The 18,881-nt window shown below is 44.9% G+C and overlaps 1 protein-coding gene across 7 annotated transcripts in view; it reads right to left on the bottom strand.

Annotated features, from left to right (window-relative positions):
* The window catches only part of LOC121542758 (microtubule-associated protein RP/EB family member 3), a 70,217-nt gene that overhangs the window by 50,942 nt on the left and 394 nt on the right, over positions 1-18,881 (bottom strand). For 4 of the 7 annotated variants that reach the window (XM_041852289.2, XM_041852288.2, XM_041852290.2 and 1 more), the window contains exons 1-3: positions 18,177-18,881; positions 10,071-10,285; positions 8,722-8,976 (exon numbers count right to left, since the gene is read on the bottom strand). The exon at positions 18,177-18,881 is cut by the window's right edge. In XM_041852289.2, the coding sequence (XP_041708223.1) occupies positions 8,722-8,915 (194 nt within the window). In that variant the 5' untranslated portion in view covers positions 8,916-8,976; positions 10,071-10,285; positions 18,177-18,881. Of the gene's footprint in view, positions 1-8,721; positions 8,977-10,070; positions 10,286-18,176 lie in introns of those variants that run through there. The other 3 variants (XM_045208563.1, XM_041852292.2, XM_041852293.2) reach the window with 3 other exon arrangements.

The following is an 18,881-nucleotide window of genomic DNA, read 5'->3' as shown; positions in this document are numbered from 1 at the left end:
GTTACGCAATTGCAATTGCGGAGCCTCCAGAGGCATGCAGAGGCCAAATGGAGCTCTGTACCGCATCGCCATGCGCCTCCCAAATTTTCTAACAATGTGGAGGGCTTTGTATAGCTCCGCATTGACATGATTGGTTGACGGTAGGTGGGGGCGGTACATCCTGTATAAACACAAACTCACTTCCTTGACAACAGCTCTGAACTGCTCCGTGAAGAGCAGGAAGTATGAATGCCCTGACTCCTGCTGAGGCCGTATCACCGTAAATACTGCATGGCCAATGCAGGTGTCAGATTGAACATGCGCCCAGATGCACAACTCTCCAGAATGCGCTCTCTCCCGCAAATATGTGTACATTAATTGTTTCATAACTTCATTGTGTGAATTGTTTGCGTTTGATTGTCAGTGTATTTCAATTCCCCATTACAAAAATCACCAGTAGTACATTTACCGTTAATTCCTATAATTTCTAATCTACCATGTTTGTTACTTTGGTTACAGTAATTTATTTTAATGCATTCAATAATATTATTAAAGTATTTTACTGTTCTCATTGTCAGAGTGGACACATAGTTTGCACAGTGCACAACCTATGCCTATGCTACAGTTGTGGAAACAAGTTTTGATTTATTTCATTCCATTTACGAGTTGTCAATTTAGTCATTGTCTTTGGTTTGGAGCGCTCCTGTCAATGTTGAGTAAGGATGCGCACGCATAGAAGTAGTCCTAGAGGTTACCTGGCCTGAACGCTAATGGAGGCATAAATGTGCCCATTTGGGGATCTGATAGTATTTCTGATTGGCTTAACACACCACCACTAATGAGCTGTGGAGCTTCTCAAAGTAATGTTTTCTTCACCTCAAACAGCATGCAAACTAAGTCTGTTTTTACATCCATTGAGAATTACAATAGTTCCTCAATGTATTTGAAAAATCTTTCCAGCTCTCTCCCTTTCGATAACCACTCAACGTGAAAGAGAAAAATGTCATGCTCTGATCTCTGGAAACGTCATAAATAGGCCTACCGGATTACTTCTTACCAGTGCTTGACTTGGACTGAAATAGGTTCCGGTACTCATTTTGGGTGCTGCTACTGTTTATATTTCGGTGCAGGAGCTCCACAATACTTTTGAGCTAATATTCAATAAGAGGAACAGGAGCTCAAGCAGTAGAACATTTGAGGTGCGGTACTCAGCTCCAGTAGTAGTAGTAGTAGTTTTTTTGTAGTAAACTAAAAAAAGTGTTAAACAAATCTAAATAAATTTTATATTTCAGATTCTTCAAAATAGCCACCCTTTGCCTTGATGACAGCTTTGCACACTCTTGGCATTCTCTCAACCAGCTTCACCTGGAATGCTTTTCCAACAGTCTTGAAGGAGTTTCCACATATGCTGAGCACTTGTTGGCTGCTTTTCCTTCACTCTGCCGTACCACTCATCCCAAACATCTCAATTGAATTGAGGTCGGGGGATTGAGGAGGCCAAGGGGTGGCGGTCTGTGTATATTTGTAAACAACAGCTGGTGCACAAAATCAAATACTAAGGAAGTCTCGAGGTTTTGCTCGCCTGATGTAGAGTATCTTATGATAAAGTGTAGACCACACTATTTACCAATAGAGTTTATCTATATTTTTCATAGCTGTCTATTTACCACCAAACCAATGCTGGCATTAAGATTGCACTGAATGGGCTGTATAAGGCCATAAGTGAACAGGAAAACGCTCATCCAGAGGCAGCGCTCCTAGTGGCCGGGGACTTTAATGCAGGGAAACTTAAATCCGTTCTACCTAATTTCTACCAGCATGTTAAATGTGCAACCAGAGGGAAAAAAACTCTAGACCACCTTTACTCCACACACAGAGACGCATACAAAGCTCTCCCTCGCCCTCCATTTGGCAAATCTGACCATAACTCTATCCTCCTGATTCCTGCTTATAAGCAAAAACTAAAGCAGGAAGCACCAGTGACTCGGTTAATAAAAAAGTGGTCAGATGACGCAGATGCTAAGATACAGGACTGTTTTGCTAGCACAGACTGGAACATGTTCCGGGATTCTTCAGACAGCATTGAGGAGTACACCACATCAGTCACTGGCTTCATCAATAAGTGCATAGATGATGTCATCCCCACAGTGACCGTAAGTACATACCCCAACCAGAAGCCATGGATTACAGGAAACATCCGCACTGAGCTAAAGGGTAGAGCTGCCGCTTTCAAGGAGCGGGACTCTAACCCGGACGCTTATAAGAAATCCCGCTATGCCCTCCGACGAACCATCAAACAGGCAAAGAGTCAATACAGGACTAAGATTGAATCGTACTACACCGGCTCTGACGCTCGTCGGATGTGGCAGGGCTTGAAAACTATTAGACTACAAAGGGAAGCACAGCCGCGAGCTGCCCAGTGACACAAGACTTCCAAACGAGCTAAACCACTTCTATGCTCGCTTCGAGGCAAGCAACACTGAAGCATGCATGAGAGCACCAGCTGTTCCGGATGACTATGTGATCACACTCTCCGTAGCCGATGTGAGTAAGACTTTTAAGCAGGTCAACATTCACAAGGCCGCAGGGCCAGACGGATTACCAGGACGTGTACTCCGAGCATGTGCTGACCAACTGGCAAGTGTCTTCACTGACATTTTCAACATGTCCCTGACTGAGTCTGTAATACCAACATGTTTCAAGCAGACCACCATAGTCCCCGTGCCCAAGGACACTAAGATAACCTGCCTAAATGACTACCGACCCGTAGCACTGACGTCTGTAGCCATGAAGTGCTTTGAAAGGCTGGTTATGGCTCACATCAACACCATTATCCCAGAAACCCTACACCAACTCGTACGGCCCAGTACATCACTGGGGAAAAGCTCCCTGCCATCCAGGACCTCTATACCAGGCGGTGTCAGAGGAAGGCCCTCAAAATTGTCAAAGACTCCAGCCACCCTAGTCATAGACTGTTCTCTCTGCTACCGCACGGCAAGCGGTACCGGAGTGCCAAGTCTAGGTCCAAAAGACTTCTCAACAGCTTCTACCCCCAAGCCATAAGACTCCTGAACAGCTAATCATGGCTACCCGGACTATTTGCACTGCCCCCCCACCCCATCCTTTTTACGCTGCTGCTACTCTGTTAAGTATTTATGCATAGTCACTTTAACTCTACCCACATGTACATATTACCTCAACTAGCCGGTGCCCCCGCACATTGACTCTGCAACGGTACCCCCCTGTATATATAGCCTCCCTACTGTCACTTTATTTTACTGTATATATAGCCTCCCTACTGTCACTTTATTTTACTTCTGCTCTTTTTTTTCTCAACACTTTTTTTGTTGTTGTTTTATTTTACTTTATTTATTAAAAATAAATGCACTGTTGGTTAAGGGCTGTAAGTAAGCATTTCACTGTAATGTCTGCACCTGTTGTATTCGGCGCATGTGACCAATAAAATTTGATTTGATTTGAACTCCAATTTGCATACCGCCCCAACAGATCCACAGATGATGCAATCTCTATTGCACTCCACACTGCCCTTTCCCACCTGGACAAGAGGAACACCTACGTGAGAATGCTATTCATTGACTACAGCTCAGCATTCAACACCATAGTGCCCTCAAAGCTCATCACTAAGCTAAGGATCCTGGGACTAAACACCTCCCTCTGCAACTGGATCCTGGACTTCCTGACGGGCCGTCCCCAGGTAAGGGTAGGTAACAACACATCTGCCACACTGATCCTCAACACAGGGGCCCCTCAGGGGTGCGTGCTCAGTCCCCTCCTGTACTCCCTGTTCACCCATGACTGCATGGCCAGCCACGACTCCAACACCATCATTAAGTTTGCCGACGACACAACAGCAGTAGGCCTGATCACCGACAACAATGAGACAGCCTATAGGGAGGAGGTCAGAGACCTGGCCGTGTGGTGCCAGGATAACAATCTCTCTCTCAACGTGACCAAGACAAAGGAGATGATTGTGGACTACAGGATAAAAAATAGGACTGAGCACGCCCCCATTCTCATCGACAGGGCTGTAGTGGAACAGGTTGAGAGCTTCAAGTTCCTTGGTGTCCACATCACCAACGAACTATCATGGTCCAAACACACCAAGACAGTCGTGAAGAGGGCACGACAAAGCCTATTCCCCCTCAGGAGACTGAAAAGATTTGGCATGGGTCCTCAGATCCTCAAGAAATTCTACAGCTGCACCATCGAGAGCATCCTGATTGGTTGCATCACCGCCTGGTATGGCAACTGCTTGGCCTCCGACCGCAAGGCACTACAGAGGGTAGTGCGTACGGCCCAGTACATCACTGGGGCCAAGCTTCCTGCCATCCAGGACCTCTATACCAGGCAGTGTCAGAGGAAGGCCCTCAAAATTGTCAAAGACTCCAGCCACCCTAGTCATAGAATGTTCTCTCTGCTACCGCACGGCAAGCAGTACCGGAGTGCCAAGTCTAGGTCCAAAAAACTTCTCAACAGCTTCTACCCCCAAGCCATAAGACTCCTGAACAGCTAATCATGGCTACCCAGACTATTTGCACTGCCCCTCCACCCCCACCCCCCACCCCATATTTTTACGCTGCTGCTACTCTGTTAATTATTTATGCATAGTCACTTTAACTCTAAAACATGTACATATTACTTCAACTACCTCAGCTAGCCGGTGCCCCCGCACATTGACTCTGCACCGGTACCCCCCTGTATATATATAGCCTCCCTACTGTTATTTTATTTTACTTCTGCTCTTTTTTTCTCAACACTTTTTTGTTGTTGTTTTATTTTACTTTATTTATTAAAAATAAATGCACTGTTGGTTAAGGGCTGTAAGTAAGCATTTTACTGTAATGTCTGCACCTGTTGTATTCGGTGCATGTGGCCAATAAAATTTGATTTGATTTGATTTGTTGGGTCATTGTCCTGTTGAAAAACAAATGATAGTCCCACTAAGCCCAAACCAGATGGGATGGCGTATCGCTGCAGAATGCTGTGGTAGCCATGCTGGTTAAGTGTGCCCTGAATTCTAAATAAATCACAGATAGTGTCACCAGCAAAGCACCCCCACACCATAACACCTCCTCCTCCATGCTTTACGGTGGGAAATACACATGCGGAGATCATCCGGTCACCCACACCGCGTCTCACATAGACACAACGGTTTGAACCAAAAATCTCAAAGACCAAAGGACACATTTCCACCGGTCTAATGTCCATTGCTCCTGTTTCTTGGCCCTATTGGTGTCCTTTAGAAGTGGTTTCTTTGCAGCAATTTGACCATTCAGGACTGATTCACACAGTCTTCTCCTCCTCCTCTGAACAATTGATGTTGAGATGTGTCTGTTTTTATTTTTTCTATTTTATTTAGCTTTATTTATACAGGTTTTTCTCATTGAGATAAAATCTATTTTTCAAGAGAGACCTGGTCCAACAGCAGCAGGGGGAACAAAGTTTCAGACAAAACTACACACTAACACAACATTGAACAAAACTATAGACACACATACAGTACAACAATTACATATTACGTAAAGAAACACGAATGTCATAACTAAAAAACAGCTGTCCTAAAGACAATTACACTATATCTTCTGTATACCCCCCCTACCTTGTCACAACACAACTGATTGGCTCAAACGCATTAAAGAAAGAAATTCCACAAATTAACTTTTAAGAAGGCACACCTGTTAATTGAAATGCATTCCAGGTGACTACCTCATGAAGCTGGTTGAGAGAATGCCAAGAGTGTGCAAAGCTGTCATCAAGGCAAAGGGTGGCTATTTGAAGAATCTCAAATATAAAATATATTTAGATTTGTTTAACACTTTTTTGGTTACTACATGATTCCATACAGTGAGGGAAAAAAGTATTTAATCCCCTGCTGATTTTGTACGTTTGCCCACTGACAAAGACATGATCAGTCTATAATTTTAATGGTAGGTTTATTTGAACAGTGAGAGACATTTTAATGAGGGAAATAAGTATTTGACCCCTCTGCAAAACATGACTTAGTACTTGGTGGCAAAACCCTTGTTGGCAATCACAGAGGTCAGATGTTTCTTGTAGTTGGCCACCAGGTTTGCACACATCTCAGGAGGGATTTTGTCCCACTCCTCTTTGCAGATCTTCTCCAAGTCATTAAGGTTTCGAGGCTGACGTTTGGCAACTCGAACCTTCAGCTCCCTCCACAGATTTTCTATGGGATTAAGGTCTGGAGACTGGCTAGGCCACTCCAGGACTTTAATGTGCTTCTTCTTGAGCCACTCCTTTGTTGCCTTGGCCGTGTGTTTTGGGTCATTGTCATGCTGGAATACCCATCCACGACCCATTTTCAATGCCCTGGCTGAGTGAAGGAGGTTCTCACCCAAGATTTGCCGGTACATGGCCCCGTCCATCGTCCCTTTGATGCGGTGAAGTTGTCCTGTCCCCTTAGCAGAAAAACACCCCCAAAGCATAATGTTTCCACCTCCATGTTTGACAGTGGGGATGGTGTTCTTGTGGTCATAGGCAGCATTCCTCCTCCTCCAAACACGCCGAGTTGAGTTGATGCCAAAGAGCTCCATTTTGGTCTCATCTGACCACAACACTTTCACCCAGTTCTCCTCTGAATCATTCAGATGTTCATTGGCAAACTTCAGACGGCCCTTTATATGTGCTTTCTTGAGCAGGGGGACCTTGCGGGCGCTGCAGGATTTCAGTTCTTCACGGCGTAGTGTGTTACCAATTGTTTTCTTGGTGACTATGGTCCCAGCTGTCTTGAGATCATTGACAAGAACCTCCAGTGTAGTTCTGGGCTGATTCCTCACCGTTCTCATGATCATTGCAACTCCACCAGGTGAGATCTTGCATGGAGCCCCAGGCCGAGGGAGATTGACAGTTATTTTGTGTTTCTTCCATTTGCGAATAATCGCAACAACTGTTGTCACCTTCTCACCAAGTTGCTTGGCGATGGTCTTGTAGCCCATTCCAGCCTTGTATAGGTCTACTATACTCCTGAGTGGCGCAGTGTCTAAGGCACTGCATCGCAGTGCTAGCTGTGCCACTAGAGATCCTGGTTCGAGTCCAGGCTCTGTCGCAGCCGGCCGCGACCGGGAGATCCGTGGGCGGCGCACAATTGGTCCAGCGTCGTCCAAGGTAGGGGAGGGTTTGGCCGGCAGGGATGTGGGTTTGTTTCCCACGGGGGGCCAGTATGAAAAAATAACAAAACAAACAAAAAAACATGTATGCATTCACTAACTGTAAGTCACTCTGGATAAGAGCGTCTGCTAAATGACTAAAATGTAAAATTGTCTACAATCTTGTCCCTGACATCCTTGGAGAGCTCTTTGGTCTTGGCCATGGTGGAGAGTTTGGAATCTGATTGATTGATTGCTTCTGTGGACAGGTGTCTTTTATACAGGTAACAAACTGAGATTAGGAGCATTCCCTTTAAGAGTGTGCTCCTAATCTCAGCTCGTTACCTGTATAAAAGACACCTGGGAGCCAGAAATCTTTCTGATTGAGAGGGGGGTCAAATACTTATTTCCCTCATTAAAATGCAAAATCAATTCATAACATTTTTGATCATCACTGTGGGTGGGAAGGGGTGGGATGTTTGTGAGACTCACAGAGTTGGTAGGGTTTCAGACCTGTCAATTAATTATTAGGGGAGGGATTTTCAGGATAGTGAGTTGATTAGTGATCTAGTCATTAAAACACTTTTTATATAATTTATTGTGGCAAAACCTAAGAAATACAGGTGTGTTCTGTTCATAAATATGCATTCCCCCTGTTAAGAAACAGTGTAGAATTGCAGGATATATACTTTTTTTTTGTATCTCAATTGGTAGAGCATGGCGCTTGTAACGCCAGGGTAGTGGGTTCGATCCCCGGGACCACCCATATGTAAAAATGTATGCACGCATGACTGTAAGTCGCTTTGGATAAAAGCGTCTGCTAAATGTCATATTATTATTATTATTATTATATATTAAGCGAACATTTCAGGCGCCCATGGTGATAGTGGGTGTCACTTCTAAATGCTGACCGATCAGAAGCGCCTAGGCCGCCTAATATATAGGCATGTCACTGATGACAGACCGCTACTGCGTGCTTGTTGTTGACGGGGGAAAAGTTTGTTTCGCTAGTACGACACTCTAGCTATGTGAAAACTATCAGTTAACTACTTGATAATAACATCGTAACGTCTATATTGATAAAGGGGACTTGTTCATCATCCTGGGACAACAGTCAAACACAATCGAGTTACAACGATAATAATGTGACTTGCTAGTCAGTGGCTATTTTAGCACACATGTGAGTTGCTGCGTAGGGCTTGAATTAAGCTGCGACAGGCTTGCTGCTGAGCCAATGGATGAGCTGAGCTAACTGAGCTAGCTAAACTGCTAGCTAAACTGCTAGCCTACAGTACGTAGTTGCTATCCTAGCGATACAGCTAACGTTAGCTAAACATAACTGTCGAGCCCGGACTGGCCAGCCGGTCCAGCACAATTCAACTGTACTGTTATTTTTCTGATGCAGTTTTCAGCCAACCCCTTGGAGGCCTCCAGTAATATCACTCACTCAGTCAGTCACTCAGTCAGTCACTGAGCCGCACTGAATGGGACTCGACTGCAGTGGCATTCGGAATGTCTACCCGGCTAGCTAACTATTAAAACTAAACTAGTTGTCATAAAGTCCGCTTTTAAATAGTATACATCGTAGTGATAATAGTTTGTGACAGTTACTCACGCTCTAGGTTTGAATAATCTTTCTGATCCCGTGTTGTCCCAAGCCTGTCCGGTCGATGCTGCTGCGTTGCTACAGCCAGTTCGTAACGGCTTGCTGCTGCCCCTGCCAACCAGCCCCAGCTCAGCCGTCCGCCCCAGCGCGTCCCCCAGCCGTGACAGTGGCAGCTTTTCAACTGCGTCACTACGCAACTGCATCACCTCCTGGGTGCCATGATGGATCTACATCACCTGGCTCGCTTGAGGTTTGGCTGGCTGGCTGTCGATGTACGGATAATATCAGTCACTTTATTTTCGCCCTTTCAGATAGAACATGGTGACACATTTTTTTAAAATGTAAATGGGGTTTATTCTGCAGAATACATTAAGGGGATAGAGCATAAACACTCCCCAGGCAGTGAGATGTTAATGGGGAAATCAGCAGTTGAAACGTTAACACCGCGGCCTCTGCCTCTGTTTTGGTAAAATGCTGAGTGATGGGCCCCGTGTAGCTCAGTTGGTAGAGCATGGCGCTTGCAACGCCAAGGTTGTGGGTTCGTTTCCCACTGGTGGCCAGTATGAAAATGTATGCACTCACTAACTGTAAGTCGCTCTGGATAAGAATATCTGCTAAATGACTAAAATATCAAATGGGCCTGGAGAAATGTAACCACTCGCAAATTCCTAGACAGAGCTATGGATACAAGGACTAACCATCCATGATATCAACATGATAGTTTGAACCATGTTTTGAGGCTAAATAGTGTTTGTTTACATTTACAATGTTTACATTTTAGTCATTTTAGCAGACATTTTACAAACATTGGAGTAAAACAAGCTTATATTTTGGGTTCTGATGGGGTACGACAGTTGAACTAAGCTCATGAGGCATTTATAACTTATATTCTTCAAGTAAAAAAAGTATGTAGCAACATAAGATTGCCCCTTTAAAGGTTAAATGATGTGGAATCATTAGTGTACAAGTAGGAGAGGTTAAAGGTTAAATGATGTGGAATCAGTATGAAAAATGTATGCACTCACTAAAACTGTAAGTCGCTCTGGATAAGAGCATCTACTAAATGACTAAAATGTAAAAAAATGAATCATTAGTGTATAAGTAGGAGAGGTGAGAGGTTAAATGATGTGGAATCATTAGTGTATAAGTAGGAGAGGTTAAATTATGTGGAATTCGTTGTGAATGTGAGACAGCTGTGTAGCTCAATCTACCTGCTTCACCTGGTCAAACTAGCCCCGCCCCTCATCTCCTATTGGCTACAGAGGGATCCCTGACCTGTGACCTCTGTTTTCCAGTGTGTCCAGGTAAATGCTGATAAACCTTGTTGTACAGTAAAGAACAGTCTTCAATTCTCTTACAGTATTTCACAGTCCTTGGGGGGTCTCAGGCCGCTTTGACTCCAACTCTGGGAGAAATCGTGAAAACGTCTCTACCGGGTCAGATGACACCCTATGCTCTTCCTCGTAGCCTTGGAAGCTGTAGCTGTGACGGCCAATACAGGAACAGGAACTGGAAGGAGTGACCGCAGCGCCCCAACCATTCCACACCACTTCCAAAAAGCAGCCTCCTTCCCCTTTATAGGAAATGGGATAAAAACAAGAACATTAGTTGTCATAATAAAGGACTAAATAACACTGGTTCAATGACAACATTGTTATGTTGAAGGTAGCACATGGCCTTTGTGTTAATTTACAATTTAAAGGATTTTAAGAGAAGGTCCAACATTGATATATACTAAAATGCACAGAAACATAACTGATGAAAGAATTAGCAGGTTTCACGCATCAGACAGCCGTTTTCCAAGTCTGATAATACCAGGGCATGTCAAATCATATAAGGGTCATTGACATGTACACACACACACCAGTGGCGGTTGGAGACGATTAAGATTAGGAAGGATGCTGATTTTTTGATGCGCATGGCCTTATTTCTATTACAGCATGTTGGATGACTCTCCTTCATATTCCATCCACCCAGCTCAATGTAACATTGCTAGGTTTAGGCTACTACATAATCCTAACATGTTCCCTGAACCCATCATGAAGTTGCTACAAACTAGCCTATGAATGAACGTTTACAACGTAGGTGCACAGGTCGAGAGAAAAATGTGTCAAGGTTACAGACAGTGACACATTCAATACCGCCTTGCACTCTCTGGCCTGCATCTAGCTGATCTAGGGTGTAATCATTAGTCCAACAGTTGCAAATTAGAATTTCTATTGGACAAATTCAGGTATGTTTATCCCCATTTCGTTCCATTTGCTTCCGTTTAAGAAACGTTTTTCAACAGAATCTGTGGAAATAATACATCCCTGATCACCCGCAAACAGAGTTCACTTTCATAGCAGCCACATACAAACAGCATGATCACAGCAGCCACATACCAACAGCATGATCACAGCAGCACATACCAACAGCATGATCACAGCAGCCACATACCAACAGCATGATCACAGCAGCCACATACCAACAGCATGATCACAGCAGCCACATACCAACAGCATGATCACAGCAGCCACATACCAACAGCATGATCACAGCAGCCACATACCAACAGCATGATCACAGCAGCCACATACCAACAGCATGTTGTATAATTTCTTCTCGCATCTATCTACCTGCTCTCCTCCTCTCACCTTTTCCCTTCGCTTGTGGACTTCAGTGCACAACACATCAGATGTCTGTGACCAGGGAAAAAAACCTTTCCAAGCCAAACCTTCATATCATGGCCGCTAACAGCTACACAGTCATCACTGTCACGACATAGTCAACATAGCTACTAGAACTAACATGTTAGTAAATCCGCTACAATCGTACAGTGTACAGCAAGCAGTTTAGCAGTTACACTGGTGGGACCCGGTGGCAATAAATTAATAAAACCAAAAGCTACCTTGACTTGGAAGAGTTCCAGTGCTGGATAGCCATAGACAGCTAGCTAACATAGCATCCCTCTCTGTTTGAGCCGGGTGGTTGAGTAGGCTAAACTAGCCAGCTGCATTCGCTAGCTAACTGAAAGGGGAAAAAAATACAACAAAATATAGCTAGCTCTCTCTATCTCTTGCTTCTCCTTAATTTTTGAGGAAATTAATTTGTTCAAAACTGTTCAACTATTGTCTTTCTCTCTCTTTGAGTCAACTACTCACCACATTTTATGCACTGCAGTGCTAGCTAGCTGTAGCTTATGCTTTCAGTCCTAGATTCACTCTCTGAAGCATTGATTGGGTCAGTTCTTCTTCTTATTCGGTGGAGTTTAACTGCGGTTGGCATCCAATATGCTGCATTACCGACACCAACTGAACTATAGTATAAATCCATTACACTGAACTACACTGAACTATAGTATAAATCCATTACACTGAACTACACTGAACTATAGTATAAATCCATTACACTGAACTACACTGAACTATAGTATAAATCCATTACACTGAACTACACTGAACTATAGTATAAATCCATTACACTGAACTACACTGAACTATAGTATAAATCCATTACACTGAACTACACTGAACTATAGTATAAATCCATTACACTGAACTACACTGAACTATAGTATAAATCCATTACACTGAACTACACTGAACTATAGTATAAATCCATTACACTGAACTACACTGAACTATAGTATAAATCCATTACACTGAACTACACTGAACTATAGTATAAATCCATTACACTGAACTACACTGAACTATAGTATAAATCCATTACACTGAACTACACTGAACTATTGTATAAATCCATTACACTGAACTACACTGAACTATAGTATAAATCCATTACACTGAACTACACTGAACTATAGTATAAATCCATTACACTGAACTACACTGAACTATAGTATAAATCCATTACACTGAACTACACTGAACTATAGTATAAATCCATTACACTGAACTACACTGAACTATAGTATAAATCCATTACACTGAACTACACTGAACTATAGTATAAATCCATTACACTGAACTACACTGAACTATAGTATAAATCCATTACACTGAACTACACTGAACTATAGTATAAATCCATTACACTGAACTACACTGAACTATAGTATAAATCCATTACACTGAACTACACTGAACTATAGTATAAATCCATTACACTGAACTACACTGAACTATAGTATAAATCCATTACACTGAACTACACTGAACTATAGTATAAATCCATTACACTGAACTACACTGAACTATAGTATAAATCCATTACACTGAACTACACTGAACTATAGTATAAATCCATTACACTGAACTACACTGAACTATAGTATAAAATCCATTACACTGAACTACACTGAACTATAATATAAATCCATTACACTGAACTACACTGAACTATAGTATAAATCCATTACACTGAACTACACTGAACTATAGTATAAATCCATTACACTGAACTACACTGAACTATAGTATAAATCCATTACACTGAACTACACTGAACTATAAGTATAAATCCATTACACTGAACTACACTGAACTATAGTATAAATCCATTACACTGAACTACACTGAACTATAGTATAAATCCATTACACTGAACTACACTGAACTATAGTATAAATCCATTACACTGAACTACACTGAACTATAGTATAAATCCATTACACTGAACTACACTGAACTATAGTATAAATCCATTACACTGAACTACACTGAACTATAGTATAAATCCATTACACTGAACTACACTGAACTATAGTATAAATCCATTACACTGAACTACACTGAACTATAGTATAAATCCATTACACTGAACTACACTGAACTATAGTATAAATCCATTACACTGAACTACACTGAACTATAGTATAAATCCATTACAGTGAACTACACTGAACTATAGTATAAATCCATTACACTGAACTACACTGAACTATAGTATAAATCCATTACACTGAACTACACTGAACTATAGTATAAATCCATTACACTGAACTACACTGAACTATAGTATAAATCCATTACACTGAACTACACTGAACTATAGTATAAATCCATTACACTGAACTACACTGAACTATAGTATAAATCCATTACACTGAACTACACTGAACTATAGTATAAATCCATTACACTGAACTACACTGAACTATAGTATAAATCCATTACACTGAACTATAGTATAAATCCATTACACTGAACTACACTGAACTATAGTATAAATCCATTACACTGAACTACACTGAACTATAGTATAAATCCATTACACTGAACTACACTGAACTATAGTATAAATCCATTACACTGAACTACACTGAACTATAGTATAAATCCATTACACTGAACTACACTGAACTATAGTATAAATCCATTACACTTTGTGATACAAAATGGGAAAAGGGGAAACTGGAAAAATGTAATAAAAAACCCATCACCTTATTCCACTACTTTAACCCTATCTGATCCTCCATGACCTGGGAGGACGCGACACCACCACTCAAAACACCCTGTAACACTTCTGAAGTCAAATCAAGTACTTCTCTGCAGCTGCCTCCACAACATCTATGTTCTGTGACTTACGTTCCATCTCTGCGGTACAGTTGATACCCATTGCTATGAACGCTAAGAAGCCAACCTTACTGAAGCATAAATCACTCATTGGCCTATCCCTCTGTTCTGGCACAGATCTACTATTCACAGGGATCCTCTCAGAATCCCTCACCCTTGATCCACCCTCTACTTTCTTCACTGCCTAAGCATACAACATCTTCTGCACTACTCTGACCCTGGCCACCTCAACCTGCCTCTCTCACACCCTGACCCTGACCCTGGACACCTCAACCTGCCTCTCTCACACCCTGACCCTGGACACCTCAACCTGCCTCTCTCACACCCTGACCCTGGACACCTCAACCTGCCTCTCTCACACCCTGACCCTGGACACCTCAACCTGCCTCTCTCACACCCTGACTCTGGCCACCTCAACCTGCCTCTCTCACACCCTGACCCTGGACACCTCAACCTGCCTCTCTCACACCCTGACCCTGGACACCTCAACCTGCCTCTCTCACACCCTGACCCTGGACACCTCAACCTGCCTCTCTCACACCCTGACCCTGGACACCTCAACCTGCCTCTCTCACACCCTGACCCTGGACACCTCCACCTGCCTCTCTCACACCCTGACCCTGGACACCTCAACCTGCCTCTCTCACACCCTGACCCTGGACACCTCAACCTGCCTCTCTCACACCCTGACCCTGGACACCTCAACCTGCCTCTCTCACACCCTGACCCTGGACACCTCAACCTGCCTCTCTCACACCCTGACCCTGGACACCTCAACCTGCCTCTCTCACACCCTGACCCTGGCCACCTCAACCTGCCTCTCTCACACCCTGACCCTGGACACCTCAACCTGCCTCTCTCACACCCTGACCCTGGCCACCTCAACCTGCCTCTCTCACACCCTGACCCTGGCCACCTCAACCTGCCTCTCTCACACCCTGACCCTGGACACCTCAACCTGCCTCTCTCACACCCTGACCCTGGACACCTCAACCTGCCTCTCTCACACCCTGACCCTGGCCACCTCAACCTGCCTCTCTCACACCCTGACCCTGGACACCTCAACCTGCCTCTCTCACACCCTGACCCTGGCCACCTCAACCTGCCTCTCTCACACCCTGACCCTGGCCACCTCAACCTGCCTCTCTCACACCCTGACCCTGGACACCTCAACCTGCCTCTCTCACACCCTGACCCTGGACACCTCAACCTGCCTCTCTCACACCCTGACTCTGGCCACCTCAACCTGCCTCTCTCTCACCCTGAACTTGGCCACCTCAACCTGCCTCTCTCTCACCCTGAACCTGGCCACCTCAACCTGCCTCTCTCTCACCCTGAACTTGGCCACCTCAACCTGCCTCTCTCTCACCCTGAACCTGGCCACCTCAACCTGCCTCTCTCTCACCCTGAACTTGGCCACCTCAACCTGCCTCTCTCTCACCCTGAACCTGGCCACCTCAACCTGCCTCTATCGCACCATGAACTTGGCCACACTCAACCTGCCTCTCTCTCACCCTGAACTTGGCCACCTCAACCTGCCTCTCTCACACCGGACACCTCCGATCCCCAGCAACCTGGGCACCCCTGCAGTTGACACACACAACTTTCTCCACTGAAACTACACATTCCTCTGTGCTTCTGCACACTTCCCACATCTTGGAATCTCCCGCCAACACACTGCTGCTACTGTACATGCCCATAAACATGACACCTACAACACCGCAGTGGATTGGGCACAAAAGCTCTAACAGCATAACTCATATATCCTAACATTACTTTGTCAAAGCTCAAAAGAACAGACAGCGTCACCTCTGTTTCACCACGCTCCCCACTGGATCTGAGTCGCAGCGTCACCTCTGTTTCACCACGCTCCCCACTGGATCTGAGTCGCAGCGCCACCTCTGTTTCACCACGCTCCCCACTGGATCTGAGTCGCAGCGCCACCTCTGTTTCACCACGCTCCCCACTGGATCTGAGTCGCAGCGCCACCTCTGTTTCACCACGCTCCCCACTGGATCTGAGTCGCAGCGTCACCTCTGTTTCACCACGCTCCCCTCTGGATCTGAGTCGCAGCGTCACCTCTGTTTCACCACGCTCCCCACTGGATCTGAGTCGCAGCGTCACCTCTGTTTCACCACGCTCCCCACTGGATCTGAGTCGCAGCGTCACCTCTGTTTCACCACGCTCCCCACTGGATCTGAGTCGCAGCGTCTCCTCTGTTTCACCACGCTCCCCACTGGATCTGAGTCGCAGCGCCACCTCTGTTTCACCACGCTCCCCACTGGATCTGAGTCGCAGCGTCACCTCTGTTTCACCACGCTCCCCACTGGATCTGAGTCGCAGCGTCACCTCTGCTTTCACCACGCTCCCCACTGGATCTGAGTCGCAGCGTCTCCTCTGTTTCACCACGCTCCCCACTGGATCTGAGTCGCAGCGTCACCTCTGTTTCACCACGCTCCCCACTGGATCTGAGTCGCAGCGTCACCTCTGTTTCACCACGCTCCCCACTGGATCTGAGTCGTAGCGTCTCCTCTGTTTCACCACGCTCCCCACTGGATCTGAGTCGCAGCGTCACCTCTGTTTCACCACGCTCCCCACTGGATCTGAGTCGCAGCGTCACCTCTGTTTCACCACGCTCCCCACTGGATCTGAGTCGCAGCGTCACCTCTGTTTCACCACGCTCCCCACTGGATCTGAGTCGCAGCGTCACCTCTGTTTCACCACGCTCCCCACTGGATCTGAGTCGCAGCGTCACCTCTGTTTCACCACGCTCCCCACTGGATCTGAGTCGCAGCAAACGGCAGGCATCACAAACACCAGGAATCTTCAACTTCTATTGCTCCACCTCCACACTTAACGCTACCCCAGAAATCACTCCATTCAATGGTGCCCTGTATCTAAGCGCAAAGCAAGATACAGGTCTTTCCCCAAGTTGCATGACACGGAGCGCCTGCTGCCTCTGATCTGAAGAAACGCAAACATCACCAGTCCACTTCGGGTTACCTTCACCGCCTCAACAGCACCCACCATCTTTTCCACCCAACCTGAAACCACCCATGGATCAGCCAAAAGGCCTGGTTCCACCCTCTTCAGAAATCCCACTGGACCAAACGTGTCTTTATCATAACCATGTCCAACAATGCAAGGCTTGGCCTCTGAGCTCCTCACAACACTTTCTACCCCTCACATTTCACCTCCAGAACTGGACCTGGCGTCCGGCTCACTCTGTTTGAACTTGACACCAATCTTCCTCGACATACCCTCTCCCTTGTTATTGCTAGCTTCAACAGATTCAAACCCATCCTCAGCCTCCCTCAGTCTTTTCAACCTCACTCTTTCTCTCCAATACTCCTCACTTAACCAATTACCCGACGACTCCTGAAAATATTCAACTTTTCCAAGCCGAAATCTATTTTTAGCCTCCTCGAGAGACATGCTAAGCCCTGTACTCCCTCCACTTCAAACTCGAGCCATCCAACATGTCAGTTCATGCTGCAAGAGCTCTGATAAGCTGGAGGACGTCCTCCGGAAGTTGTCATAATTACTATGGAAGTCTATGGAAGAGGGTGAGAACCATGAGCCTCCTAGGTTTTGTATTGAAGCCAATGTACCCAGAGGAGAACTAGCTAGCTGTGCTGTTGAGGCTACTGTAGACCTTCATTGCAAAACAGTGTATTTTAATCAATTATTTGGTGACGTGAATATATTTCGTATAGTTTTATCTAAAAAGTAATACATTTTTTAAAAATGTTTCACTATTTTTATTTTTATTAAATTCACTGAGGAGGATGGTCCTCCCCTTCCTCCTCTGAGGAGCCTCCACTGACATTCACATATGGCAATAAAAACACATGGCATGACCCCCCCGATATCTCTCAGACAGTTTTAGTCAACTTAGCCAAAAATATGCTTAGAACACATTGTAGTTCCACACTAATAACTCACCATTGAACCATGTTGTGGACCTCATCAACATCCATTCCAATGAGACGCTCGCGGAACAATGATGTTTGAAGTAGGCATCGCCATTTCTCTGAGCCAACAAAAGTTTCAGGAGTTCCGAAGACAATCGTGTATTCACCCTTGGCAGTTCTCATCCTCCATCTCACTTTGACCCGGTATGCGGCGGTGATTCCTTGAGAGTTCAGAACACGAACCTGATCCTCGATTATTGACATCAGAGGAGAAACTACTGTTACCATCGATTTCTCCACAACACATAACGTTGTTCATAGCCTGTAGATAGACACGCCATAACGTCTCTTTTCTTTAGTACAGTGTTCAAGCAGAAGAGTTGTAAAGCCTTCATCAACGTTGATGTTGTGTATAGAGCACACTACTAGCAAAACAAAATTTAAATGTTTCCCCTTATTGTCTTCATTTTCTACAATGTTGCAAACTACCTCGACAAAATGTGTCCTACCCGGTCGGAAAACAGTGATGAACATAACACGTACCACCCCCTTCAACGGGCGTGTGGGGGAGGCTTCTTGAAATGTAACATCCATTCAAAATCTTGCTGCTGGGAGCCAGCGGACCATTCAAACCATTTTTGCAATGCATAATTCTCCAGACCGCCGAGGGAGGTGTGACAATGACATGATTTTAGAGGTATGGCAAAGCAAGACTATACAGACCGAACCCACACCC

The sequence above is a fragment of the Coregonus clupeaformis genome, chromosome 28 (assembly GCF_020615455.1).
Source record: "Coregonus clupeaformis isolate EN_2021a chromosome 28, ASM2061545v1, whole genome shotgun sequence".
NCBI lineage: Eukaryota > Metazoa > Chordata > Actinopteri > Salmoniformes > Salmonidae > Coregonus > Coregonus clupeaformis.
This window is presented reverse-complemented; position numbering and strand designations above follow the sequence as displayed.